Here is a 27,180-nt window from a genome sequence, read left to right as displayed (position 1 = left end):
AACAGACCAACTAAGGCAATTTGTAGAGTACGTGTCCCAAACGTGGATCCACAACCAAACCTGGCCCCGTCTTCATGGAGCGTCTACATGATGACCATCAGAAGTAACAATGACATAGAAGGGTGGCATCATGGGCTTCACCGCCGTGCCTCAGGAAAGTGGCATATGCCATTCTACATGCTGCTTGACCTCCTCCATCAAGAGGCCCGCCTTACAGCATTACGCATTCGTCTAGTTTCCGAGAAAAAACTTAAAAGGATCCAAAGGGCAAAGTATCGTTCTCTCCAAGCCAAAGTTTTCGCTCTCTGGGACGATTTTAGTCACCAAAGAAAAAACGCACAGCAGCTTTTAAGGGAATGCGCCCGTCTTAATGGACCGTCCAGACAAAACACTCAGCGCTAAATTAACATGTAATTTCTCGATAGCTAGGTAAACTTTGCAAGTTGTAAATAGTTCCCTAACATACACACTGTCATGCACACACAATATTGACATACAGACTTTCTCCCTTGTATTCCTTAATCTGAGACACATTATTTTCAATACAACTATTTATAGGACGCGTGACTACCAGAGTCACGCACATGTCCTGCTTTGTATCTCGCTAATTTAGAAGAAATGAAATACTTTTGTTTATACTATAAAACTGTTGTTGCGTTATTTTCCTTTTAACTTTAAAGGAGCTACGTCACGATATTTCTTGGATGACCTTAATTATGGTTAAAGTGTTGGGAAATAATAATGGTTGGTTAAAGAAGATAACACCACTAGGGTGATTCTAAAACAAAAAGGAACAAAGATGACTGAGGATGAAGAAATGACGATTTTGAAAAGTTAAGCTAATTTTTTCAAGATATACGAACTATGACGTAGCTCCAATTTCTAAAGTTTTAGTTACATGCTCAAAAATGTTTTCTATTTCTCTAATTACTGTTTGCTATACAGTACATGAATGCCAAAATAAAAATAAACAAGCGGAGACTGGGCACTAGCAGTTTCAATATTATTTTCGGCCAGACCAACTAGTATGACCAGAAGGTATTTGGAAGTTTTCTTTGGTGTTCTGAAATTAGTTTAAAGTGGATTAGGCTTGCTGAAACTTGTTTTCGCTTTTTAAGAGTTTTTTTAAGAGTTCATTTTTTATCAATGCGAGCAATATTCAGAAAGAAAGTCCTGGCGCGCGTAGTAAGCCACCTTGAGTAATGTTCGCTACACAAAATAACTTCGAACTTAGATTGGGTAGGCGAATCGACCTTTTTGTATGCGAATCAACTCAAATTGTGTATACGAATCTACTTTAATGTCGTTGATTCGAACTGTATGCGAAACGACTTCGACGTATGCGAATCGACCAAGATCGTGTCGGCGAAACGACCTCGATGTATGCGAATCGACTTGTATGCGAATCAACTTGTATGCGAATCGACTTGTATGCGAAACGACCGACATCCGATTCGTCGGGTAACATGGCCGTGAACTTGAATTTTATATATTTACACAGAAATTTTGTAAATAGGTCTTTTCTCCTTTTAAATAAAAGTGAAACAGTTTGCAGGTTTCTACTTTGACTTCAGAGGAGGGAGGATTGGTGACAATTACTTTCGAAATCAACATGGCGTCCTTAGTGTTGGGTCGTCATGTTCGTTTGTTTGTAGTGGATGATGTACTGTCAAAACTAAAAGGTTTTTCGTTTAACAAAGGAAAAGTAAAAGAAGTAATCGTTCGAATAGGGAGTTCTTTACATTTTCATAGAGAGAAAGATTTGTTCCTTTCTTCAAGTAAGAATAGTGATCGTGTTCACAAGCGTTTCGATCTAGTTGAAGTTATTACGTAAATAAATGTCTACGTTCTCGCCGTTGGATCTTATTGAAAGTGACATGTGAAGGTGAGATGTCTTATCAGTATCAATTAGTATACCTTTTATAATGATGTTTCTCACTTATAATGACCACTAAGAATTGTGCGAACGTTCCAAAACTTGTGCTGAAAGACTTGTGCGAAAAGTCTTTTGTGCGAAATGTCCTGTATTCGTAGTACTTCTTGATTATAACTTTAGTTTTTACTCTGTGTAACAGCATAGTGCAGATGATTTATGACCAAATTCAGAGGGACTTGCTATGCAGATTCTTTTTTTCGTTCCTTTCAATGCTAGTTTAAAATAACTACTAAAATGTAGGCATATTTTACCTTGAGACATCATATGATGAAAGCTTGTGAAGATAACATCAATTTCATTAACTCGTTTAAAAGGTCCACCAGGACTTTTTTCTGAGTACAGGACTTCAAAGGTAGTGATGCATCTACAACCATTTAGGATGTAGTAAATAATTAGCATGAGTGACTATGGTCCATTTTAACCACTGTCAGAGATCACAAATGGACAAGTGAAGCCTTACTTCTATGTACTTGAAAAATTTTGTCTTCAATTAGTGCCTGACAAAACTAAATTTCACTTGGAAAAGAACTTTGATACACATAACAGAAACAATCTATGTAAGAATTGGCCACTTTAATAGAAGTATAAAGATGGGAATATTTCAAATGAGCTTTAAATTGTATCAATATCTATTTCCCCCATTTTTGAAAAACCACAGAAAACATAGTGCAACACTGGACAAGAGAAGAGAGGGATAAAATTAAGGGTATCAGGAACAAAAATGTCATACTATTGCAGAATTTGTGAACTATTTTGTCACAGATTGTAGCACAGCAAGGATTTTTATTCACCTTGATGGTACATCCTTCCAGACCAAAAGAACCTCATATGGAGAAACAGAAATGAGTCTCACTCCTTCAACCTGTCGTGAAAAACAAAGAAAAGCACAATATGCTAACAGAGTCCCACTAACTATAGTAAATTATGACCCATTAAATATTCTTGCTCCTGCACAATTGGTCTAAATGCATCATGTGACAGAAAATCCCCTAGCTAAAACTGGGAGATATTCAAGGATATCACCCAAGTGATATTCCCCAATTTCAAACCTTATGTCTGCTACCATAAGTCTTTGTTTGAAATTTAATTCAAGAAGAGAGAGCATTTATGGTTGTTACAGAAGGGAAATATAATTTTGTTCACAAAGTCGTACTAGAGAATAGGCTAAAGAAAACACCCTACCAGCAAACAGTAAGCTGTTCATAAACTTTTTTTTGCACGTTGCAAAAAATTTGAAGGATAATAAACACAATAGCTTCAGTCTACTTTGTGCAAAAATATGCTCATTTAATCATCACTGGATTATCTGCTCCCCGAAGCCCACAGTTTTCCTTCGGCTTCATTCTCAGGAAACTGTTCACATCTTAGAGCAGATAATGTCCATGGACAAATATCCATGCATATTTTATCCCCAAATAGAAGCTATTATTTATATACAACTGCTGATTGATAGATATTGAACTAATCACACATCATTAAGTGATGGAATGTCAAGCTGAATCTATGAAGCTGAACAAACAAGACAGAGTTCTGTGTAGGTCAGGTCCAATAAGAACCTGATTTGCAAACATGGGTGTGGAAATGAGGACTTCATGGATGCACAGTTTAATGGTCAGGAGTATTTACCACTTTGAAGGCTAGTGCAATTGCTTCAGGCTGTGTAGTCCTAAGAGCACCCTTGGTGTTTACACACCACACGTGCATCTTTAGAAGTTGTCACTCTGCCTCCACTCAATAATGCAGGGACAATGCCCTTAATAGGATGGACAGGGTACATTCCCACATGCATGACACAAGGTGTTATTTGATACTTAAATGTCAAAAAAAATAATCCCCAAAAATTTTTGGATATAATACAAATAGAAAGTGGTCCAGATGCCCCCCACACGTACCTAAACCCCGGCCCCTCAGACCATCAAGCTGAAAACACTCAAATTATTATTATAATTTGATAGTAAGGTCAAACCCTGAAGTATACTGAAGACAATTATGTCATTGATATTATCATATCCATTGAAAGGGTGCAGCTTTAATTAACATTTTTGCTTCTTAGTTTGGTCTGCTTTCATTAATATACAGTATGAAAACTTGCCTAAAAACTATAGTGAGACAAGAATGCAAACTGAACCTTAATAAGAACTGGCCAGACTTTGAAGCAAAAGTGTTAATAGCTTCAGCCTGTTGACAAAAATTTGGCTTGAAGAATATTCTGACCATTTAGCTCAATTATTGTGCATACATGTGTATCATTGACCCCCTCTTTGTTATGAATTGTGACCTTGCCTTTGAAAAACTCTGAAATCTGTTAGTTATCTAATTAAATAGATTACTAATTAATGACTCAACACATAAGAAACATTTTTTTTAGTTAATAAAATGTGATATTAGTAGGCTCCACCACATATTTTCCATTCTACAACAGTTTTATGGTAAGTTAGAATGTGGAGTGTCACATATTTAGGAAAAATTTTTTTGAATAAACACCACCAGTACCCCTTTAAAGGTTATATTTGAAGAACATTTCAAAGATTTCGATCTTAAAAGTCATGTTTTGTATGGCTTAGATTGGCTAGATTATCAATCTTTCTCATTGCTTGGTTTTGTTTAATCAGCTCCAATTAAACTGGAAGTACTTTGATATTATTCCCAGTGGTATATCTCACCTTTGGAGGGGCTGAGAGAGTCTTTGCACAAACATGTAACAAACTTACTCCTGGAAGAGGAAGGGTTAGATGAAGGTTCAATGTACTGGAAGAGACTATGCTTGGACCAAGACTTCTAATGGGTTCCTGTACATAAAAATTAATTAGTACTGCATTTAACAAACAGATTGGCACTAAGGTGCTCAACTGTTTAATTATGGAACTGACCTGGTGTGTGTGTGTCCTTCTTTTTTAATAGTTCTGTGGTAACCTCATTGCAAGTTTGATTTCAGAGCAATGACTTTTAAGGCCTATGCCAAGAAATATTTAGTTGGTAACATCTTGACATAAATGGACTGTAATATGTAGTGAGTGCAATTTAGTGGATTCAACCTACCGGTAACCCTAACCCTAACCCATACCCAATGGCAGAACTAACTCAAAGTCCCTTCCCAAGGCCCCAGCTTGGGAAAATAACAATCTCCCTACTACAGTGATCTAGCCCACTGGCAAGATCACTATTATAATAGCAGGGGGCAGTTACCATTGTCATCCAAGACAACAATGGGCTGAGAAGAACTCTCCCATAAAAAAACAATAACTTTTATCCACAAAGTAAACCCCATTGGCCAATAAGTCCAAAACCTACCCTCCCCACCCTCAAGCTTTAAACACACAGCTGTTAGCAACCCACCCTTAAGTACACCTTAATGGGTTCCTTTCAGGTGGTATACTTGATTTTAAGCTCCTTCCTGTTTTGGGCCAGAGCTGAGCCTGCCTTCAAGCTAACAAAAACCAAAAGATCTCCATTGTCTGGCCATGGACACGGACACCAGATTTGACTTCAATTTCCCTATAAGCACTAAAACATGGAATGACCTAAAACCACCTACAACCATCTAAAACCACCTAAAAAATTTTGACAACCACCTACAACCACCCCAAAACATCTACAGCCACTCGCAAACTATCTAAAACCATTTAAAACAAGGCGTAAATGTCTAAAATAAGGCAAGACGACAACACATCACACACATGAAATATTAGAATTGAACAAAACCTCCCCCTCCCCCTGAAATCTTACTCTCCCTGGTTCCCTGTATAATCAACCATCTCACAAAATGAAATGCAAGAGCATGCTAATTATATTTGTATTCCCTCAATAGCAAAAGATTTAAAGAATTTTTACAAGATTTGTATTGTAGGTGGTTTTAGGTGGTTTTAGGTCGTTCCATATTTTAGTGCTTACGCAATTTCCCTGCATTTCATTGGCCAGGCTGGCTTGAAGGTGGATACTGCCAACATTTAAGCAAAAAAAACTTAGGAAACAGGCATTTGGAAGAACCCCCCTCCCAAATATGATGCTTTTAACATTATACCACCCTCCATAAATTGCATTTCAGCCCACTAGCTAAGCAGTGACGAGGCATAAGCCTGACTGCTAGTCAGGTAAATCAGCATAGTGTCATAATAGGCTTAAAAGCCCTTTCCACCAACAGCAGAAAATTATAATAGGCTGAGGAGTCCAAACCATATCCTTCCCACACCTGGGCTTTAGTCACATTCAACTTCTAATGGACTGGTCCCTGCACTACATCTAGGGCTGGCCTTAACATTAACCCCCTCCAATATCATCATCCAGGCTGACTAGGAAAAATAAATCTTGGAGATTTAGTAGACATATTCATAGCCTTGTAATTTCAACCACTTAGGATTAGCATTCAATTTGTCATTCCAACCATATCTTGAATCCTAAGACTCTCTTGCACTGAGCAGTGTTCAGCTTTTCTATGGTTTTATTTAATTCTTTTCTTTGTAACTGAAAGTTAAATTTTTTGTCCAGCAATCAAGCTGGTTTCAAACTCAGTTTCAATTCATCTCTCACAACAAGCTCCTTGCTTTCTAAGGATAAGATGACAAAGAAGAAGTGTCAATGACATGCAACTTTGAGTAATTATCTCAAATGATGTGGCCATTAGTTGCCCTCTTCCTGAATTGCTTTTGAAAGAATGAAGAAAATCGAAATTGTTTACTCTTGAAATTTGTCTCAATGTCTTTTAAAAAAATTCACCACTAACTGGGTGGGCAAAACTTTAGAATCTTGCATATTTGTTTTGGTTGGAGTCTCTTGTGTTCAAAGATAATTGAAACCTATAGTATCTATTAGAATTTCTACCTTAAAAGATGACCTTCACCATTCAAATAACACCTCCTCTTTTACTCAATAGACTTGTGTCTACATAGTTGGTTTTGTTGAGGGACAATCCCATTAGATTGCTCTTCCCTTAGGAATATTTGATATCACAAATCAATTTTCATCACTGGCTAGGTTACCTGATGAAGGCGGAGCATATGAAATTGTTCATCAGAAGGAAACATTGGAGAACCCATCTCCTTCCACATTTGAAATGGATTTCCATGTTCATTATCCAGTTTATATACAACAAATGCTACATCTTGTCTCAATGGCAAGTTCAAAACAGTTAAGTTTATTTCTGAGACAGAAGTTCTGCCAGATGTATCATTGCTGTTGTAGAGCACAGCTGCCAGTTCCCAATCATTGGTATCACAGTGTCTTTGAGGCTTCAAAATACTCGCCACAATTCCACAGTCTTCATTTTCTCCAAAAGAAGAAACCTTAATTTGCTGATTTCCTAGCAGTGCTAGCAACCCCATAACATTAAAAATTGGTTTCTTAACAAATTCTACCTTCCGTGGATGAGAATGGTTCATTTGAAATCTTGCCAGTAATGTGCGTTGACGGAAGTGGACTGGAGGATAACTAATAAATCCATTATCATTGCTTAAGAGGTTATATCTAATGAGAAATGAAACAGAAATCATAAAAGAAAAGCTTGTTCTTTTACACTCAAATCTGGTCAGGCATAACACTGGAGGGACTACTGAATCAAAAAAAAAAAACTTGAGGATAGAATGATTTTCACTATCACTAATCACAAACCTGATGCTGAAATTACTCTTTAAGAACCAGTCCTGATGTTGAACCAGAATCTGCAAATATTGTAAAAATGAGTTCATCTGCATTGGCTTAGAACTTGGATTTACTCTGCCACACCACAGTGAGATTGATAGAATCTCTTCAATTAAAGTTTATGTACTGATTAACCTAATTACTAAATACAGTCTACAACTAAGTTACCACCCAAGCCAAAGGATTGGCTTACATCACACGATCTTACATTATCTTTCCTTCAAAAAGAAAAAAACGCCAAGCAAAATTAAATAACTAAGGTTTATACATAACTAGGAGTGCCAAGTAACCTTATTGTCAAAAAGAAAGTGTCATTTTCAAACATAAAATGGGATTAACTGAGGATAAATAAAACCATTAATGATTTCAAACACTAAAACTTTAAAACCTGAACCTCAAAACAGAGATAAGGAGTAAACGAAAAGACATTTGATAGGTGGCTATAAAACTAGAAATTAGCACGCACAGCTTAACAAATAGATTCCATGTTGCTATGTACTTACTCTGTAATAAATCTCAAATGTCGTATTAGCACAAAAAAGTGGCATTGCATTACAAAGGAGGCAATGATCTTTTTCTCTCACCTTGACAACAATAGCAGCATATGTTGCATCTGCTCTCCATTCTTCAGCTAAATTCCAACCTACCAAAGGGTCTCCTTCATCATTATATATTGGTGTAGTTATGTATTTTGGAATCAGTTTAGCAATTTCCCCAATAACCACTGTTTCATTATGTAAAATTGTTAAAGAGTGTCCTTGACCTTTGATGTGAAAAGAAATAAAATCTAGTCTAACTCCTCTCTGCCCAGTAAAAAAGTTAGTACCATTGTTGCAGTGTTGCAGTAGAGACTGTAAAACAAAGACCAAAGGAGACCAAATTAAATAAAGTCAATTATTTGCACTCTATCTATCAAATGCAGGCCATATATCATAATTGTGCATTATCATAATATACCATACAATTGCTTTTCTCCAAATGCAAACCATCCAGTACACTAAAACATTAAAAGTTAGTAGTTATCCTTTCCACATTTTGAAGCCAAATCTTAAGACTATGATTAGGCAATATGCTAAACAACAAATTTAATCTAAAGATAGTGTTAACCTCACAAAAAGTTAAAACCAGGGCAGATGTAGAAATAAAACCACTCAAACCTCTATTTGTAATAGTTACTTACAAAATGATATCCTCTGAACAAGTCCTTAATTATTTAATACTATTTGATGGTTTCACAGGTAGGTAATTACCCAAAATATAGGATGTTTGTCTGGGTACCCTGTGGCAGGCCCTCCTAGTCGCAGGGATGGATGGGCCATCTTAAGTCCTTCAGAACAAGCATCGTAATACATGAGATATCCTTTAGTGGAGACATGGAGACCATCAAAATGCTGTTTATTCTCTGGTTCATTCCATGACTCAAAGTTCCACTGACAAATTTCCTCTAACCCAAAGACCTCTGCCATAAAAGAACAAGAGATGAACCATAAACTACTTAATATGCAAAAAAATTATCTTTATTGGCTGAGCAGAGTAAGCTTTGTCATGAGTCACAAAATATGTAATAATAATTTTTGTTTAACCAGCAATCAACCAGAATTGACTCTGCCACCATGGTGCACCAGGAAGAAAATTCTCAATGGTTAGACTTCCTAGTTCTGAAATGCATCCTAAAAACCATCTTTATGACTTATACATTTTAAAAATTGAACAAAAATTGCAAGTTTATTTTTACATGATGTTGCCTCCTATGATGAAAACTTCCCTCATATAACATGTGGTACCACATCAGAAACATTCATAAGGTGATGTTTCTTCTGATGTCTAACATTAAATAAGTACTTGGGAGAAATACAGCTGAGGGAAATCTGATTCCCATACAGAGCTGTTAATCTCTAGATTGGGAGATCAATATAAACAAAATAGATTTTACCAGTGAAGGTGTAACACCCTGTTAAACAACATGAGGGAGCTTAAGTGATGAGTAACAATGAGATGCTCACACAAAAGTACAACAGTAACAAACAGAAAAGTGAAATGGCATTGGGTAGAAGAAATTGTATTTTACAATACAGTTAACCTTTCTGTGAGTATTGACAGTCTACTGTGTGACCCTTGTGGTTTGACTCTCTTCTATCATCTTATCTTCTCATCTCACATATCACGTCATGCTTTATGTGCCCAACATTCTGATTTAACATTATCTGGGTCTTTTCTCTCTGTGTTCCCATGTCGCACTTTGCAAGGCTATTATGATGGGGGGCGGTGGTGGAGGGGGGGGGGGGGCAATACAAGTATATTCCTACACTGAACGTTCTGCAGAGTATTTTAACTTCGACAATGCTTAGTTTTACATATTTTGCTTTATAATTCTGCATTTTCGTTTGAATATGCAAGATATGGCAGAAAATATGTTCAAAATACCAAAATGTAATTCTTCGTTTTCTTTGACGTGGATAATTCGATGAACGGAATTGTCATGAATACGGTCCGGGTTTGTAGGCCTTGGAAGCATGGGATTATGCTACATTCTTCATTCTAAATGCACTCTTAAATTCTGAGTATTTACCGATGAGATGTTTACCCAAACTTTCCACTAGGTTTCTCCAAGAATAGATTTGAGCAGTATCATCGAAATCTGAAAAGAAATTTGATGGATTTCCCATCAGTTCAAACCCAGGCCTTAAATCATTCTCAATAAGCAGCTTCATTGCTTTGTCAAGAAATGTGAAATTATAGACAAGTTTATCATTTTCCAATTTCATGGAAACTAGGTCTAGCAGCCAGTGAATTCGCACTTGCTTTATACCATTGTTTGGTACAGAACCCACATAAGCCAGGTTTTGGAGCTCGTCATTTGCGAATATGAACTTGTGAAAGTCTTGATGAGGGTCTGGTGGACAGAAGCCCGTGCTCTCCCAGAAGTGTTCCAATGGACCAATAACTTTGCTTGCGTCCACAACTGCATTTCCACTGAAAGATTTAGTTTCCACTCTATTTGCCAGCAAAACCAGTACAACATAAACTAGTCCTTTAAGGCACATATTACCACCAGCCATACTCGTGCGGTATTTCTCGGACACGTTAGCTTGTCGCATTGGGATGTTGACAGAATTCGAGCCAGAGTGAGGTCTGGAAAGCAGTGATGAGTTGATTCCAGTCTCTTTTCCTAAATGATTTATTTCACTTACAACTCTGTTTGGTTCGACCAGCAACGAAGCGACCATTCTTTCAATTGATCCGTATGAATTACAAGTCTTAAAATCTTTTCAACACCATGACATGTTGTGAAGGAAAGGTCTAAAAGAGTCAAAAGGTGAGAGAAACGTGGGAAATATTTCCGTATGACCCATACCACTCTAAAGCGAAGCCTTACCAGTCCTAAAGACCACCAATTTTTTTGCCATTGTTTTCTTTTATCCATGCATTTAAGCAGTATGCATAATGAAGTGTGTGGTCATGCAGAAATCTTGCCGAAACGTGTAAATTTTGGTGATTCCTTTCGAAATATTGTTTTGTTGTGTGTAAAAAAAGCAAATAATTCAAGCTTTTAATTTAATTGGTTCGAACCACCGTTTTCCTTCTTTTGTTGATCAATTTTGACGAGTCCTTCATACTCTTGTTCTCGCGATTTTGAACCGTCAGCCGAACTTGCTCCGTCGGTAATTGTTCGTCTGAACTACGAGTGAATAACTGAACATCTACCTTTTGAGCCTTCTACGTTTCATGGAACTTTTTTGAAGATAGCAAACCTTCATAACGATATTGCCAGGCCCAGAGAAAAGTCCAGGACCCCATACTGAGTTGGACCAATGAGAAAAAGAGCAAATAATATTAAACCATGGTATACGTAGCCATGGAGAGCTATAAGGTAATCTTTTGGGCTTGTTCACAAGATATAGAAGGGGTTGAGCTTACTTCGAATTTTTAACATCATGATGGATAGGCAATCATCAGCACAGTTTAGCCTGTATTGAGTGGTCACCCGTGACCACTTTATAAAGGTGAAACTGACAGTGATTAAAGGGAAACATATTTGGGACTTTCACCGCCAGCTGCTTGACACAGGGTGACTGCTTGATACAGGGTGACTGCTTGATACAGGGTGACTGCTTGATACATGGTGACTGCTTCATGCAGGGTGACGGCTTAATACGGTGTCGCTGCAGGTGATTCTTTAGGAAAAAACAATTGGACAATCGAACTCTCCTTAAATGTTCCTTACAATGTCTGTTCTGAAAAATACAATAAAAAAGATGGGTCACCATGCTTCTTTAAGAGATATTATGGGCCAAACTTACCCTATTTATGCCTAGTACCTGGCATAATCACGTGTGTCATTTCACTGGTTCATGGTACATTTTGCTGTAGCTGGAAGTAAGGGTCTTTAGAGTAACACTTGAAAAAAAAAATGAGAGGTGGAAAGTCTTGTGGGTATTGAACAATTTGATATACAATTTGTGGGAAAATCATGCAAATTTAATTTAAATTTTAACATTGACTCAAAACATTTCTCAAGTTGTTCCTTTCAAGATCATAATTTGGATCCTCTAGTAATGGGCTTCATGCATGCTTTTAGCTCTATCTTTTATTCCCTTTGAAGAAGTGCATGAAGAAGTCGGAGTGCATGTGTGCTTATTTGCTTGATTACCTGTCAGTGATTTTTATGTGCACTACAGGATTACAGAGAAATACTGAGGAATTACCTTAACATAGGTTTTGACTGTAAGATGATATTTTTTATGCTCACAATCTAAAATGCTCAAATTAAATACTCTACTCAAACCTTCTGAGATGGACATTTAATTTTTTCTGGGATTTTAATAAGTAAGGGGTTTTTGGGAAATAATGTTGTCTTGGGGTTTTATTTATACCTGTAATATTAACCCTAAATATTTAGCAGCAGTTATAGATTATTTCCTTGAAACTGTCATCATCAGCATTACCATGTTAATCAGTTACTGTTAAACATACAATTCACCAACTCAATGAGTCATGTATTGTCAGTGGTTTAATGCATGCGCATTAAAGTGAGGTGGGGGAGTTCTTGTTGGGTTTGCCATATTGCATTGCAGTTGTTGTGTGTGTAAGTTTATCCAGCCAAATTGAACCCATTTTGAAACCATCGGAGGGTTTCTCAGCATCTAACACTGGTGACAAGGATGGGATGGACTAACTAACAAAGAATGGCGGCAGTTAATATCGAAATTCAAGGTGTAGCTCCTTTTGATTGCAAAGATAATTCATCTGCATTGGGACTACGTTGGAAGAAATGGCTTCAATCATTTCAATACTTTCTTGTGGCCAAAGGAGTGGTGAACGATGCCCAAGAAGACTTTGTTACTTCACACCACAGAAATAGAGGTTCAGGAGTTGCACGAAATGCTCAATGATCCAGGACTGATGAAAGAATTTGAAGAGGGTACGGCTACCAATTTTGAGAAAGTGGTACATACTCTGAATGCATATTTTGTCGCCAAGCTTAGTGAACCGTATGAGCGACATGTATTCAGGAGCATGGCTCAACAGGAGAGAGACAGTCAGCCTAGCATAGCTAGGCTTAGGAAGCAAGCACAAAAGTGTAATTATGTAAATTCAGATTTTGACATCAGGGATCAAGTTATTGATAAATGTTGATCATCAGAATTAAGAAAAAAATTGTTGGCAAAGGAACATCTTACTATTCAGAAAGTGCAAGAGGTAGCTCGGTCGATGGAAGCAGTTGACCTTCAGGCTAAGAAAATGGGAGCACAGGATTCTGTATCTTCAACACAGGAATCCTTGGGAGTGAATGAAGTTGTCTCATTCCCTGATTCAAGGCCCCCTAAACAGCAAAAAGGGAAGAAAAGGCTAGGCTGATGCTACTGGTGTGGTCAAGAGGGACATTTTAGCAAGGATTTTCATGTCAGTGATGTTGGATCATAAGAGTTGTAAAGTGCAATTGGATACCGGAGCCACAGTGTCTATCTTACCTAAGGTCCTGTATGATCAGCAGTTTAACCAATGGCCCTTACATGGTACCAAGATGAAGTTGAAGGCTTACAATGGTGTCTGAATTCCTGTCTATGGTGAGGTTCATTTGCCTGTGGTCTATGACCAACAGGAACTGGTGCTTCCTTTGATTGTTGTGGATGGAGAGGGCCCTCCACTGCTAGGCAGAAACTGGTTGGAGCAACTGAAGTTAAGTTGGCACAATACCTGTCATGTGAGCAAGGCTGACACTGTCTGATGTTCTAAGTCGGCACAAAATGGTATTCAACAAGGGACTGGGAACCATCAAAGATTTTAAGGCAGATATAAAGTTGCAAGATGGTGCAAACCGATATTCTACAAAGCTGGTCCAGTTCCCTACGCACTACGCAAAAAGGTCGAAGAAGAATTAGACAATTTGGAGAAGTTAGGAGTCATAAAGAAGGTGGAACAGAGTGACTGGGCTTCTCCCATTGTCTGCGTACCCAAGAAAGATGGAAGTCTACGCATCTGTGGTGATTTCAAGGTGTTGGTGAACCAGGTCCTTCTAGACAACCCTTACCCACTGCTGGACATGAAAGATATATTTGCCACATTAGGAAGTGGAACTGTGTTCAGCAAGATTGATTTGTCAAACACCTATCAGCAAATGGAACTGAACATGAAAAGCCAACAATACCAAACTGTGAACACTCACAAAGGATTATATGCCTATCAACATCTAACCTATGGTATCACCTCTGCCCCTGCACTCTTTCAGTCAACTGTGGATCAGATATTACAGGGAATGGACAATGTGTGTTGTTGTATTGATGACATCATAATCAGAACTGATCCCCATGAACACTTGCAAGTATTAGATGAGGTGTTGACCCAGCTGGAGAGGCATGGCATATTAGCTAAGAAGTCTAAGTGTGAGTTCATGGTACCAAGTATAGAGTTCCTAGGTTACCATGTAGACAGGGAAGGCCGACATCCCACAGATGAGAAGATTGCAGCTATTAGCAAAGCGCCAAGTCCAAAGAACGTAGCAGAATTTCACTCTTACTTAGGGCTGCTGAACTACCATGGACACTTCATTCCTAATCTTTCCACCCTCCTTCAGCAGTTACATGAATTGCTTCAGAAAGGCTTGAAATGGGAGTGGTCCAAAGAGTGTGAAGAAGCTTTCCAGCAAAGTAAATCTGAGCTTATGGTTCCATATGATGAGAAAAGGAAGCTGATTCTAGCATGTGATGTTTCTCCGTATGGTGTAGGAGTGGTGATTTCACACGTAATGGATGATGGAGAAGAACACCCCATTGTATTTGCGTCAAGAACACTTACAAATAGTGAAAGTGACTATTCACAAATAGAGAAGGAAGCTCTACCTATTATTTTTGGAGTATGAAAATTCTACAAGTACCTGTATGGATGTCTGTTTCATCTGTATACAGACCACAAGCCTTTAGTGACCATTCTGGGTCCAAAAACAGCAAGACCAACCCTAGCAGCAGCCAGAATGTAATGCTGGGCAGTAATTTTACAGGCCTACAACTACCAAGTGGAGTATTGACCATCTAAAGAACATGGTAATGCTGATGCATCATCATGCCTCCCTTGCAATGACTTGCGATTGAAGGAAGAGGCTGAAATCTTTTTCTTCTCTGGTCTTGAAGAATTGCCCATTGATGCAAAGGACATTAATAAAGGAGACCAGAAGAGATCCTGAACTAGCAAGAGTGTTAAATTATATGCTAACTGGATGGCCAAATTATATAACCAGTGAAGAAATGAAACAATACTTCACACGAAGACATGAGCTATTAGTTGACCAAGGATGTGTCTTATGGGGAATGCATGTTATCATTCTGCCATCGCTTAGAAACAGACTGTTGCAAGAATTACACAAAGAACATCCAGGTATTGTTGCAATGAAAGCAATAGCGCGAAGTTACATTTGGTTGCCAAATTTGAATGCTGAAATTGAGTTGAGTGGGAGAATCTGTGAAGTTTGTCAAGCAGTGCGGAATGCACTCCCTAGTGCACCATTGTACCCATGAAGATGTCCTACTCAGGTGTGGCAAGGAGTGCATGTTGATTTTGCAGAGAAATATAGCAATTACTTCCTTGGGTTGATTGACAGCCATTCCAAGTGGATAGAGGTGGCACACATGAGATCCACAACTGCTCAAAGCACTATTGATCAAATGAAACTATGGTTTGCTGCATATGGATTGCCAGAAGAAGTGATCTCAGACAACGGACCCCAATTCATTTCCCAGGAATTCACAGATTTCCTTAAACAGAATGGAGTTAAACAAACACTGGTACCTCCGTACCATCCATTGTCCAATGGGGCAGCAAAGCACACGGTCCAGATCTTGAAGAGAGCATTACGCAAACATGCTGAAAGTGTGAGAGGAGGCAGCAAGAAATGTTCACTGAAACACCAACTAGCCAACCAGTATCAAAACACTCCTCATTCAGTGACAGGAGTAACACTATCAGAACTGTTCTTGAAATGAAAACCTTTCACCAAGTTCAGTATTCTCCTTCCAAACATGGAAGAGCACATCCAGAACCAACAAGGCATACAGCAGTGGCAGCATGATAAGAGTCATGATAAATTGCGTAAACTGTCACTATGTGACTTGGTGAATGTGCAAAATACCCAGGGAGGAATGGAGATGTGGGTTCCAGGCACAGTGATAAGAAGGTTGGGACCATTGACCTACCTGGTGAGAGTTGGTCACCAACTATGTTATGTCCACATTAATCACCTCCTACAGACAGAGCGTGTAAATTGTGGAGAGGCTTTTGAGGAAGTGGTTCCTGAGGAGTCATCAGTTCCATTGTCAGGATTGAGTACACCACCAACAGTGTCAGGCTCGAGTACACCACCACCACCAAGTGTTGGTGTTTCAATGACAACTCAAGACCAACCCACTGAGACTCAGAAACCTACAGCTGAACCAATTCTTCAGTCCTCAACTCGAGACTCTCTAGCAGCTCAAGAGCCAGTTTCTATGTCTCCAGAGCAGATTCCTGTTGCAGTTCCAGAGCTTGAACTACCATCTCTGGTGCAGCACCCAAGTGAGACCAGTCCAAGGAACATGCCCATAAGAGCTGAGCGCAGATACCCAGCCAGAGAGAGAAAAGCCCCCGAGGCTTAACTTGGGACTTTAAGAACATTTTAAGGCTAAGAACACTTTCTACTCTCAGTAGATGCTTTGTTGATAGTAGAAAGGTTAAGTTTGTTGTTACCATGTATTTTTGGTGTAGCTTGAAGCATTTGTGACACATATTTTAAAGGGGGAGGAAATGTCATGTATTATCAGTGGTTTAATGTGTGTGCATTAAAGTGAGGTGCTGGAGTTCTTGTTGGGGTTTGCCATGTTGAATTGCAGTTGTTGTGTGTGTAAGTTTATCCAGCCAAATTGAACCCATTTGAAACCATCTGAAGGTTTCTCAGTATCTAACACAATGAATTACTGACTTCATGAAATTTAAGAACAAGATCAATCCAAGTACTTTCTGTTTTGCAAATTTCTCAGAAAATATAATGCTGATAGTGCCAGAAGTCAAGCATGGTGATTTCTTCAAAGATGGTTAAGTAAAGTGAAGGAGGGTAGTCTGCTATGGAGAGCCTGGAAAGTGTAAGCAATGATAATGGAAGAACAACTGACCCTGAGTCTGGAAGATGTGGAAATGTAGAACAAGAAACAACAGATGATTGGAATGGTGAAATTGGATTACTGAAGGATGATGAAATGCTCCCTAACAGAGAAATTCGTCTAAACAGTAAAGAGGCCAGTGCTGATGATCTTCAAGGTCAAACTGCTTCTCATCACAAACAGCAGCGCCATTTAAGCTGGAAGATTGCTCTTAAAAAGGCTAAAAGTTTACCTGATCCTTGGGAAAAATTTCATATTGATGACTCGTGCCCTACAGAAGTTGCCATAAGACATCGATACAATGCACTGAAAAAAAACTGGCTACAGGATGAAGTGAGAGTCAAAATGGAATTATTGGTGAGTCTTGTTGAATTTAAATGAATTATTGTTTATGGTATGTAGTTCTCAGTTATCTCCAAATTGTTATATTTACAGCTAATGGGCAAGAAATGGGAAGCTTGCATTGTACATTTAGTTGTAACTCTAACACTGAGTAGTCCATTGAAACCCAACAAAACTATGACTCAAAGCACTTGTAGACTCAAACAACAACTCAACTGCTCAAGAGTAATTGAACTATGATGCAAAAAATATATCACTTTGGAAGTTGCAATTAAATATTCTGCTGATTGTTTCAACTAATTACATTAAGTAAGAGAAGTAAATCATACCTGAATTACCAGGCAACAGACATATTGAATACTGAGACCTTTGAACCCCCAGAATATTTGACACGGAATAACCTCTTGATTTTTAAGCTGACATGTTCTTTTTGAAGTGATGTATTTACTCTCTTCCTGTAGCCATTTGATCAAGGAGCCATGAGGGAGTGCTTTAGATTGTAAGTACTGTTTGATAATTGTCAATAAAACTTTGCATTGCAGACTGATTTCTGATCTTTATGTTTAAAAGGTATCACAGACATACTCTTCTAATAGAAGATAAGCATGATTTTTAAGATATCTGTTCATTGGAAATTTGGCTGCAGTTAGAACTCCTGCAAAAAAATCAAATGATATCTGGTATTTTTCCCAATAGGATGTCACCAAAATTGCTGAATGACATAAATATTAGAAAAAGAAGTTCAAAATTTAACGAAGAGACAGGCTCATGTTTTATTCTATTTTTTTTACCACCACGCAATGTTTGGTTACTCCCTTAACTCACTATCATAGAACAGATGACAAATAGTAGATTGTGGCATTTGTGATAAAATGCTAGATACTAATATACATGCATAACTGCAAGAGAACAATTTTTCTAAAAACAAACCAGCAAAACGCCACATATAGAATTGACCACAAATGTCTTCTTTTTCTTTACTATTTACCAGAACAATTTTGTTAGGACCACGAAAACCGCAAATAGCTTTGCAGTGGCTTTATTGGTAGAAAAAAAAGAAGGGCCAAAGACTTAAAACTGAATAAATCTGTTTCAAATTGGCTAAATTAGGGCAGCTTTAAATTGGTTTGAAAGGGGAACAGTTCATGCCTAATCTACAACTGTTTTCCTGCATAGAAGTACATTGTATTATGTGATGGAGTACAAGAATGTTTTTGGATGTTTAATATTTTACACTTCTTCCCATTTTACAAAGTATAACCCTAATACATAATTTTGTCTATTTTACTGCCTTGCAGTATTTTTATGTGTTTTAAAAATTAAGATTAGTTTCATTTCTGTCCACTTCTATAAAGAGTATGTAATCAGTCAATTAACTGAAATATTTTGAAATCCTATTATGTTTTTAATTAACTATTTCCTCCTCTAACAGGAAGAAGCTCTCCAATTTCTCAAAGCACATGAATTGGAAGCATGCAGCTAATTATGTTTGTAAAAGGTATATTGATGAAGTGAGCAGAAAAGTGTATTTTGATGATGTTAGACTGCAAATGGATGCCAAGCTTTGGGGTGAAGAGTTTAACAGACACAACCCACCAAAAAAGGTTTGATGAATAGTTAGAATTACACTTTCAATTTTGATTTTTTACCTTTTGTTTATTGTTTGGACCACAAACTCACTGTCGAATACTGTATCAGTGAATGGGACACTGTCATGTGGAAACTGAATTTACTGTGTGCTAAAGCTTCTCGTTTGCATTATGAATTTTCTTGGCATTCATTTAAAATCATCCCCTATAACTATCACCCAACATGGAATGTTAAGTCATTTCTGGATATGGGATGGGTGGATGATTAACCTTGAAATGACATGGGAAAGCTTTAATTTCTTGGGACTCAAAACGTTGTTGGTTAGTGAGGTGTTTACAGATTATGTTATAGTCTCCTTGTACTTCCAATGAGTAGTATGCTTGTAACACAGTATATAAACCTTGTAATGGCTCAGCTCACTATTCAACTTCTCTGTAGCTCAGTAATAAAGCTTATGAGGCACTCAGATAAATCTACTTTCAAGGGCAACAAACAGTCCTATATTTCAGTGTTTTAAGCCTTGTTTTTAAACCTTGTTGATCTGCAATTTGAACATTCAATTGCGAAAAAAACACTATATCAATGAACTGTATTCTGGAATGATTGAAACCTCCCCTTTTTTCAAATACACAAAATGAAAGACAGACTCTATGCTTTGATAACTGGCTTCTCAAATGTGTATTTCTGCTCAGAGATAGGTGACGTTCTGGATAAAAAGAGATTGTTAATATTGGTCTGAACTGCACATGGTGTTGCATATGTATAACCTGTGTCGAATATGTTGTTTGTTTGTTTGTTTTTCATTCCCCTTGCAGCAGGCACCCCCCAACAAAACTGCCAGCTAGGCACACTAGTTATTTAGACCTCGCATGTAAAATTGCCTACTCATTACACAACAAATCCCCAAGGAAGCTCGAATTAACACTTCAATAGTGCCTATTTAGGTCCAAGGTTTGATTACTCAGGAGGACTCAGTTCTGTTTTTGTGTCATGCCCATGGCAAAACAAATAACATATTTCAGTATTCTACAACTAAGCTTAAAATTTGCAATCTTACGTATTCTATATCATCAACACCCTGTTTCAATCCATTTTACCCCAACAATTACAACTGAAGGACCAGCCAGTTAATGCACTGTCCTTTTTCCTTCTTTGCCCAATAATAGTTACCTTAAACTGTTGCTTCTTTTATCAATCTAGAACACTAATTTTATTGTTTTACAAACAGGTAGATATTTTCCAGGTTTGTGTAATTGAACTGAAAGACAGAGAAGGATCACCTTTGTTTCACTTAGAGCACTTTATTGAAGGAAAGTATATAAAGTACAACTCAAACTCAGGTTACGTGCTGCAAGATGAAACTCTCCGTTGCACTCCCCAGGTGAGCACAGGCCTAAGATGTCCCAGTTGCCCATTCAGTAAATATCAATAAACTTCTGTTGATGAACAAGAACCAAAACTTGGGAGGGAATGAAGGAAGGAAGGAAGAAATGATGGGAAGAACTTAAAAGAAAGGGAAGGGAGAGATGGGTAGGTTCAGGAAAGGAAGGTGTGAAGGAAGGAATAATGGATGGTGGATGGATGGATAGTTTGTACTTGGAGAGTAAACAGTCATAAAACTAGTCAAGAATTCTGCATAGATGTGCAATTTGTCTTCCCCTCAAACTCACATGATGTTTATGAGACATGACTATCATGGTGTCATGTTTGGGCTGTTCAAAATGTTTCGATCCGAGTAATTAAGGCTAATGGAACCTTTTTCTGGTCTGCCATTTCATCTCAGCCAAACCAAATGGTACTTTTATATGCCAATATTGATATTCTTCCAAACAATATATATAGATATATATGATAATTTTATCTATAATGGTAATTGAACTTAGTGGAGTGCAATGTGGTGTGAAATTATACGTTTGTTTGCGCAAGTTTCATTTGAAATCAATATTATGATTTCAGACCAAAATTGCACGACATGAAATTTTAAATTACCACAGTAATACGTCCATTCGGAAATTGCAAAACTCAGTCGCTCAAATACATGATTTTTTAGTCTGTGCAGATATTTTAGTGATCAAGTGCTGTAGTGGTTTGTAATTGTAGTGGTAGTGATTTGTGTTTCATATTCCTTTAATTTGATTTGCTACTTTAAACAAGCCTTGAAATTTGATTGGTGGTTGTGTTTTGGTCTAGCCTCTCATTTGCTGGGGAAAAAGATGCGACTTTGAGAGCAAAAAAAGTTGCGATTCATAAATCATCAGTGATTTCAAAATGGATGTAATATACTTTTACAATTGCACTTTCCAGCATGGACGATCGAACTGTGTTTAGTAGACAAAAATGCATTCAAGTTTTTCTTCTGAGGAATGTTGTCATACAGAAGGTTCCTAACTTAGGTTCTAAGGTTCCTAAGCGATACAACTGACATAAAGTTTTCAATTCACAGGCATTTAGCCATTTTACATTTGAGAGGTCTGGCCATCAACTGATTGTAGTTGACATTCAAGGTGAGATTCATGTTTGTAGCCAGGATCTGAACAATTGAAGCGACCAATGGTAGTAGATGTCAGCTAATTGATTGATATTGGTGATTGATAGGCAATCAATCGCGCAGTTTTAACGAGTATCAATTGTCATCGATTGTCAATTATATCCGTTCGATAATCGATTCTCATCGATTGACCAAAAAACATTGACTGTCATCATCGAAGTCCTGTTTCGATCTCTTTTCATCCTACACACAGTAATCTCGACTCTTGTCTTTCTCTTTCTTCTCTTTCTTCTCTTTCTTCTCTTTCTTCTCTTTCTTCTCTTTCTTCTCTTTCTTCTCTTTCTTCTCTTTCTTCTCTTTCTTCTCTTTCTTCTCTTTCTTCTCTTTTTCTTCTCTTTTTCTTCTCTTTGTCTTTCATCTCTTTCATTCTTCTCTTTCTCTTCTCTTTCTCTTTCTTCCTTTTCATTCTTCTCTTTCTCTTTCTTCTCTTTCATTCTTCTCTTTCTCTTTCTTCTCTTTCATTCTTCTCTTTCTCTTTCATCTCTTTCATTCTTCTCTTTCTCTTCTCTTTCTCTTTCTTCCCTTTCATTCTTCTCTTTCTCTTTCATCTCTTTCATTCTTCTCTTTCTCTTCTCTTTCTCTTTCTTCCCTTTCATTCTTCTCTTTCTCTTTCTTCTCTTTCATTCTTCTCTCACATAGCGAAAAAAAAAAAAAGAAAAAAAAACTTAACATGTTAAAAAATTCATGTGATGGTTACTGGCTAGCAAGTGTAACCAGCGGAGAAGGAGAGGTGATAGTGGAAAACAGCGAAGGTTTTTTTTTTCTGTCTCAATTTCCGCTTGTGTTAATTTTTAAGTTTAAACAGCAAGGGTTTTTTTTTATCCTGTGCAAGCTTTCGCGTCCTTTATGACGTTTTACTTATCACGTTGTAGTAATCATACAGTGTATCTTTAAAAACGTGGTTGTTCGTTCTATCATTTTTAAATTTTTTGCCCACCGCTATCACTTTAGGAGTTGGCGATCTGTACACGGACCCTCAGATTCATACATCAGATGGAGAGGATTACGGCGAAGCCAACTTGGGCCCAAGGGGGATGGCACTGTTCTTCAGTTCTCATAGATGTAACAAGTAAGCTCAAGTCTGTACTTAATAATATTATCACTGCTACTGTGCTTTAGTCACTTGCATTTCATGCTGGTAAACTTCAGGTGATTAGGTAAACTGGTCATACGTCATCTTATGAAGCATTCAAGATTCGGAGGCTACTCTCCCGCTATCTCTGTTTTCACGTTCATGTTGTTGGGGTGGAGACACCTATTGGACCCACTATGTGTCGTAGTGACGATTAAAGCGGGCGTTGTTGTGCCAGTGTTGTGTGCGTGCTCTGATCATGAATGGCAGAGGTTTGCGGTCTAGCGAGTAGGAAGTCTCGGTCATGCTCTTAGACATTGTCTGGCATATCTCTTCTAGTCTCACTGATGTATAATCTTATTTCACTACAATGACAAGGAATTCTAAAGACCATGTATGTTAGCCGGGTCAGCAGTATCCTTCGGCCGTTGTAGGTGTGTTGGTAAGCTTAAATAGTCTCCGTCTTGACAAAAATGCGTACGCCTTGTTGTTTATAGGTAGCTGCTGCACATTTTCAATTTCCTATTTCTTATTACACCCCAAGCTCTGCACAACTGTGTAGACACTCCAGGCATTCTATATGGCAGTAACTTAATTTCTGTTCACATTTTCATAGAATCTGTCATAGCCTTGGACTTTCCCAGTTTGACCTCAGTAAAAAAGAATTGGTTCGGATTGACAAAACCCTGGAAAACATCCAAGACTCCAGCACAATTGTTAAAAGTATTGACGATTGCACATCTCCTGGTCACCGCAAAATTTCCTCAGCCATATTTGACATGACGGAATATCTAGCCCAGTCTCCTCCTCTGTCTCCTGCTGGTTCGGAGCCAGATTCCCCCAGGTGTTCACTGTCATCATGTAATGAATTATCAAGATATTCTCGACAGATATCTGACCCAGAATCGTCATCATCTGAGACTGAAAGTGATCAAAGTGATGTGTTCACTGAGAACGAGGTAACTACATATACATATACTCGTATGTTTTTACCTTTCTTATGTTAACAAAATCTGGCGAAATTTTTCAACATTTCTCTTTTTGCTCTTTGCTCTTCATTTGCGAAGGAGAGTTTGTATTATTCCGGTGTCCATTCTCTGGTTTCAAATTATCAGTCAATAAAAATTATGGCAGTATTTGTTGGGTGGAATTAGGAAGTAACTCTCTGTTCTTTGTTCTTTTTTTGTACAACATTTCAAACTTGCTTGCAGGATGAGAATTTCCGCAAATCATTTGCTGATAGTCTGGAACATAAGGCATCAAGTGTATTTGCCGAGGTTAAACTGCTTGGTGATGTTCGTCTGAAGCATCAGAGAAGGTCACACAAGGGTGACTCTGTTCTCGGACAGGTCAGTATTGACGTCGTACTTATGTTTTTTTTGCTGTACTTTATCAGTTTGTTATCAGCCACAGTGACAGCCCACCTACCATCGTTTCAATGCCTATACATCCTAGTCTGGGCTTTGATCATTCTTTTTAACTCTGTTTGTGCGCCTGAATCCCATACGTGGGGTTTCGGGAGAGAAAGACAAATCTAATGCGGTCCATCAGACGAGATCAAGATGGTTGATTTCTGTATCTGTCATCGATTAAATTTCGTCAAAGTATTTGTTAGGAACGTACATCCAAAGTGAACAAAACTTGACAAATTACTATTACAAGTAAATAACCAAACTTTCACCTCACATATTTAATCAGGAACTGAACTGGCAGAATATCTAATCGAATATTCCCCAGCTAAAACTTGGAAATATCCGAGGATATGCTCCAAGTAATATTCCCAGAGGGATATTGGCCAATTTTCAAACCGTGCGTCCACTACGACTAAAGTCTTTTTTTAAAGTTTTATTTAAGAGGAGACAGCGTAGAGCTATTGTTTCAGAAGAAGGAAGATATTTGTTCGTTCACAAAATCGTACAAGGGAACAATGAAAAGTAAATATTCCACGCAGCAAACTATAAGCTGTTCGTTGACATTTTCCCGCGTGTTGCAAAAATATTTGAAGGAAAGTAACCACAGTAGTCTCCATTTGGCGCGAGAATATGTTCTTGTATTGGTCCTTTTACATCATTTTCCTCGTAGCTTACAGTTTTCCTTGAGCTTTCCTCTCGGAAAACTGTTCATTTCTCGGAACAGATAATGTCCGTGCATATTTTCGCACTAAATGGAGGCTATTGTTGACATAGGTCACATACGACATCAAAATGTGATAAGGGCAAAAAGTGGCTGCGAGTTGCAGTCGACTGTTCTTACCACAGTTTGACTTCATCTGTGATCTATAGATGAATTGGAGGTGACCAGTTTTGATAAAGGTGAAAAGTGTTAATAAAGGATTAAAACATGAGTGACAAAAATCCAGATAGCAGTCTACGATGTGGCTGAGCCCCTGCATCCTTCATTCCATTCTCCTGGTCAAATGACTTGTTGCTAAGACGAAACTGAACGTAGTAGCTTGGCTGAGTGGTTAGTGTACAATACGGTATCCAACAAGTGAATTCCCAAACTGTGTGTTTCAGTGGCAAGTCTTTCATTATGTTTTTTTTTTTTTTTTCTATAGGTTCATCTCGAATTTGCTAAATGTAACGAGATCGGTCGTTTCACTAACAATGAGCCCCAAATGGAATGTGCCATGTTTCATCTAGAGCAAGCTGCAGCTTGTGCTGTTTTACCGGCTTTAATTGCAATGGCTGAAATCAATTTACAGCTGCCACACGACATATTGCCTTCAGTGACTGTCCAGGTAGCTTCGATGTGTTGAATTGGATATTTATTGGAAAAGCTGTAGTTTATCAGTCGGAAGTATCATTACAGTAACTTGAAATTCATAGCAAACACCCTGTGCTACTGTTTAAAATACTGTTTTACTTCTTTGTATTCTTTGTTCTCTTACAGGAATCTGAAGATGCCATGAACCGGGGGGTGTATTACATGTTGGAGGCAGCTCATTTGGGAGACAGGCAAGCCATGGTGTACATGGCTAAGGCTTATGAAACTGGCTTAGGCCTAGGCTCGTTCAGGTACATTTTTGCCTCTCAAGTCTCATCATAGGTGTACTGTTTATCGGTGGATAAATTTTTAATCAAAATTTAGTATTTGAATAAATATTCAGCAATCCAAGATACAATCTTTGGCCTTGAGGAAAATATTTTTGACACTGTTTTGTCAGGACCTATATATAATAAGTAGCGAGCTGTTGAAATCAGAACCATATTGCTAGCCATGTTGACACCCTTCTTCAATATTAAAGGTCATAAACAAGGTGTTTAAATTGAATCACTCTATGTTTAGGGAATGCACGTGGGTGGAGGCAGCCAAGTGGTATCAAAATGCCATTGACGTCGTGTACGAAAACGACGATCCACAGAACACGCTATTCACAGACCCTAACTACGTGCTGTATGCCAAGCAAGCGTACTTGTACCAACACGGAGGTCACGGGCTTGAAAAGCACCCTCAGATGGCCGGCGAACTCTATTCGGCAGCTGGAGATTTAGCACTTGCTGCCATGAAGGGAAAACTAGCGAATAAGTACTTTGCACTGGCTGAGGAGGCGTGGGCTGAAGATGACGAATAATCTGATCATGCTTTACACTGAGAGAGGCGTTAAAATCGAAGGATTGGACAGGCCACATATGCGCAGGCTTGTGTAGCTGTTTAGCTGTGTAGCTGTAGGTGTAGCTGTTTTTCTCCGTATTATCTCAGTTTAACTAATACTCAAAGAGTAGAACCGCGAATTTAACGTGGACCCTAAATCTCGGATAATTTTGTAGAAAATTTAAGTTATTTCGAAAGCGAAAGTTTATTTACACGTACAGAGTATTAACTAATTTAAAGTGAGATTACCCAGTTTTACCAGTACTGAACAGCTGCTGGCTATAACTTTCGCATGCGTCATTTTTAAACAACCTTGCATTATCATGCGTTTGGCAAGGTGGATACTAGACTTCGCCCACCTTGTTGTGTTCAAGGCACTGGACGTAAAACCCCTCTCATGCTCTCTACCCAGATTGCCGTTTATGGAGGGAGACACTCACGTTAAGGTTGAAATATTTCGGTATGTTCGTTTTCGAGAATTTTTTTGCATTGGGAAGTTCGACTTTACTTGGTAGGATGAGAGAGATCAATTCTTTTGCTTTTTGGTAAACTCATCCTTTTTTCAGACGAGAAAAGGGTTGCGGATTTCTACACTCTACATGATAGGCATTTCCTTAATCATTGCTTCATTTGAAGAAGATCTACTTACTTCACACTCCTTCGGCTTTTCCATAATTGATCGCCTTTCATTAATTAAAAGTGCGTTTTTCATAAGGGCTATTTACACTAAACATTCACGGCATTTCGCGTAGGTGTCCTCCGGTTTTGCATGTCATTTGTCAACAAAAGTGTGGCATTGAATTTCCTCTATTTTCAATAAATGAGCCGATTCCAAGGA

The 27,180-nt window shown here is 38.1% G+C and overlaps 2 protein-coding genes across 11 annotated transcripts in view; one reads left to right on the top strand and one right to left on the bottom strand.

Moving 5' to 3' along the window:
• Nucleotides 1-10,965, bottom strand: part of LOC113679881 (alpha-L-iduronidase) — a 16,646-nt gene extending 5,681 nt beyond the window's left edge. Inside the window, exons 1-9 of one of the 9 annotated variants that reach the window (XR_016180336.1) lie at nt 10,140-10,936; nt 8,821-9,029; nt 8,155-8,421; nt 7,541-7,590; nt 6,913-7,396; nt 6,126-6,225; nt 4,600-4,725; nt 2,728-2,798; nt 2,188-2,300 (exon numbers count right to left, since the gene is read on the bottom strand). Coding sequence is in view for 6 of the 9 variants with exons in the window: in XM_089184522.1 (XP_089040648.1) it covers nt 2,188-2,300; nt 2,728-2,798; nt 4,600-4,725; nt 6,913-7,590; nt 8,155-8,421; nt 8,821-9,029; nt 10,140-10,797 (2,122 nt within the window). In the remaining 3 variants the exon portion in view is untranslated. Of the gene's footprint in view, nt 1-2,187; nt 2,301-2,727; nt 2,799-4,599; nt 4,726-6,125; nt 6,226-6,912; nt 7,591-8,154; nt 8,422-8,820; nt 9,030-10,139 lie in introns of all 9 variants that reach the window. The other 8 variants (XR_016180337.1, XM_089184527.1, XR_016180335.1 and 5 more) reach the window with 8 other exon arrangements.
• On the top strand, nt 10,712-27,180 carry LOC113679883 (eukaryotic elongation factor 2 kinase). 2 transcript variants are annotated; one of them, XM_027196856.2, is made up of 12 exons: nt 10,712-10,886; nt 17,077-17,553; nt 18,000-18,037; nt 18,971-19,142; nt 20,357-20,509; nt 21,572-21,632; nt 22,628-22,745; nt 23,365-23,707; nt 23,960-24,097; nt 25,306-25,488; nt 25,641-25,765; nt 26,037-27,180. In XM_027196856.2, the coding sequence occupies exons 2-12, from the start codon at nt 17,161-17,163 to the stop codon at nt 26,320-26,322; spliced, it is 2,010 nt and encodes a 669-aa protein (XP_027052657.2). In that variant the 5' UTR covers nt 10,712-10,886; nt 17,077-17,160; the 3' UTR covers nt 26,323-27,180. The 2 variants fall into 2 exon arrangements, with proteins under 2 accessions (XP_027052657.2, XP_089040655.1); XM_089184529.1 differs by lacking the exon at nt 10,712-10,886 and adding an exon at nt 11,000-11,441.

The sequence above is a fragment of the Pocillopora damicornis genome, chromosome 10, assembly GCF_964200805.1.
Source record: "Pocillopora damicornis chromosome 10, jaPocDami1.2, whole genome shotgun sequence".
Classification (NCBI taxonomy): Eukaryota; Metazoa; Cnidaria; class Anthozoa; order Scleractinia; family Pocilloporidae; genus Pocillopora; species Pocillopora damicornis.
The sequence above is the reverse complement of the archived record's forward strand: the minus strand, read 5'-3'. Positions and strand labels throughout refer to the sequence as shown.

What these genes read in the sequence shown, in the direction of transcription:
- LOC113679883 (XM_027196856.2), top strand. Translation starts at nt 17,161, where the DNA reads ATGGAGAGCCTGGAAAGTGTAAGCAATGATAATGGAAGAACAACTGAC. An exon ending in AGTTCTCATAGATGTAACAA is followed by an intron (nt 22,746 to 23,364) that starts GTAAGCTCAAGT and finishes ACATTTTCATAG; the next exon opens with AATCTGTCATAGCCTTGGAC. An exon ending in TGCCTTCAGTGACTGTCCAG is followed by an intron (nt 25,489 to 25,640) that starts GTAGCTTCGATG and finishes GTTCTCTTACAG; the next exon opens with GAATCTGAAGATGCCATGAA.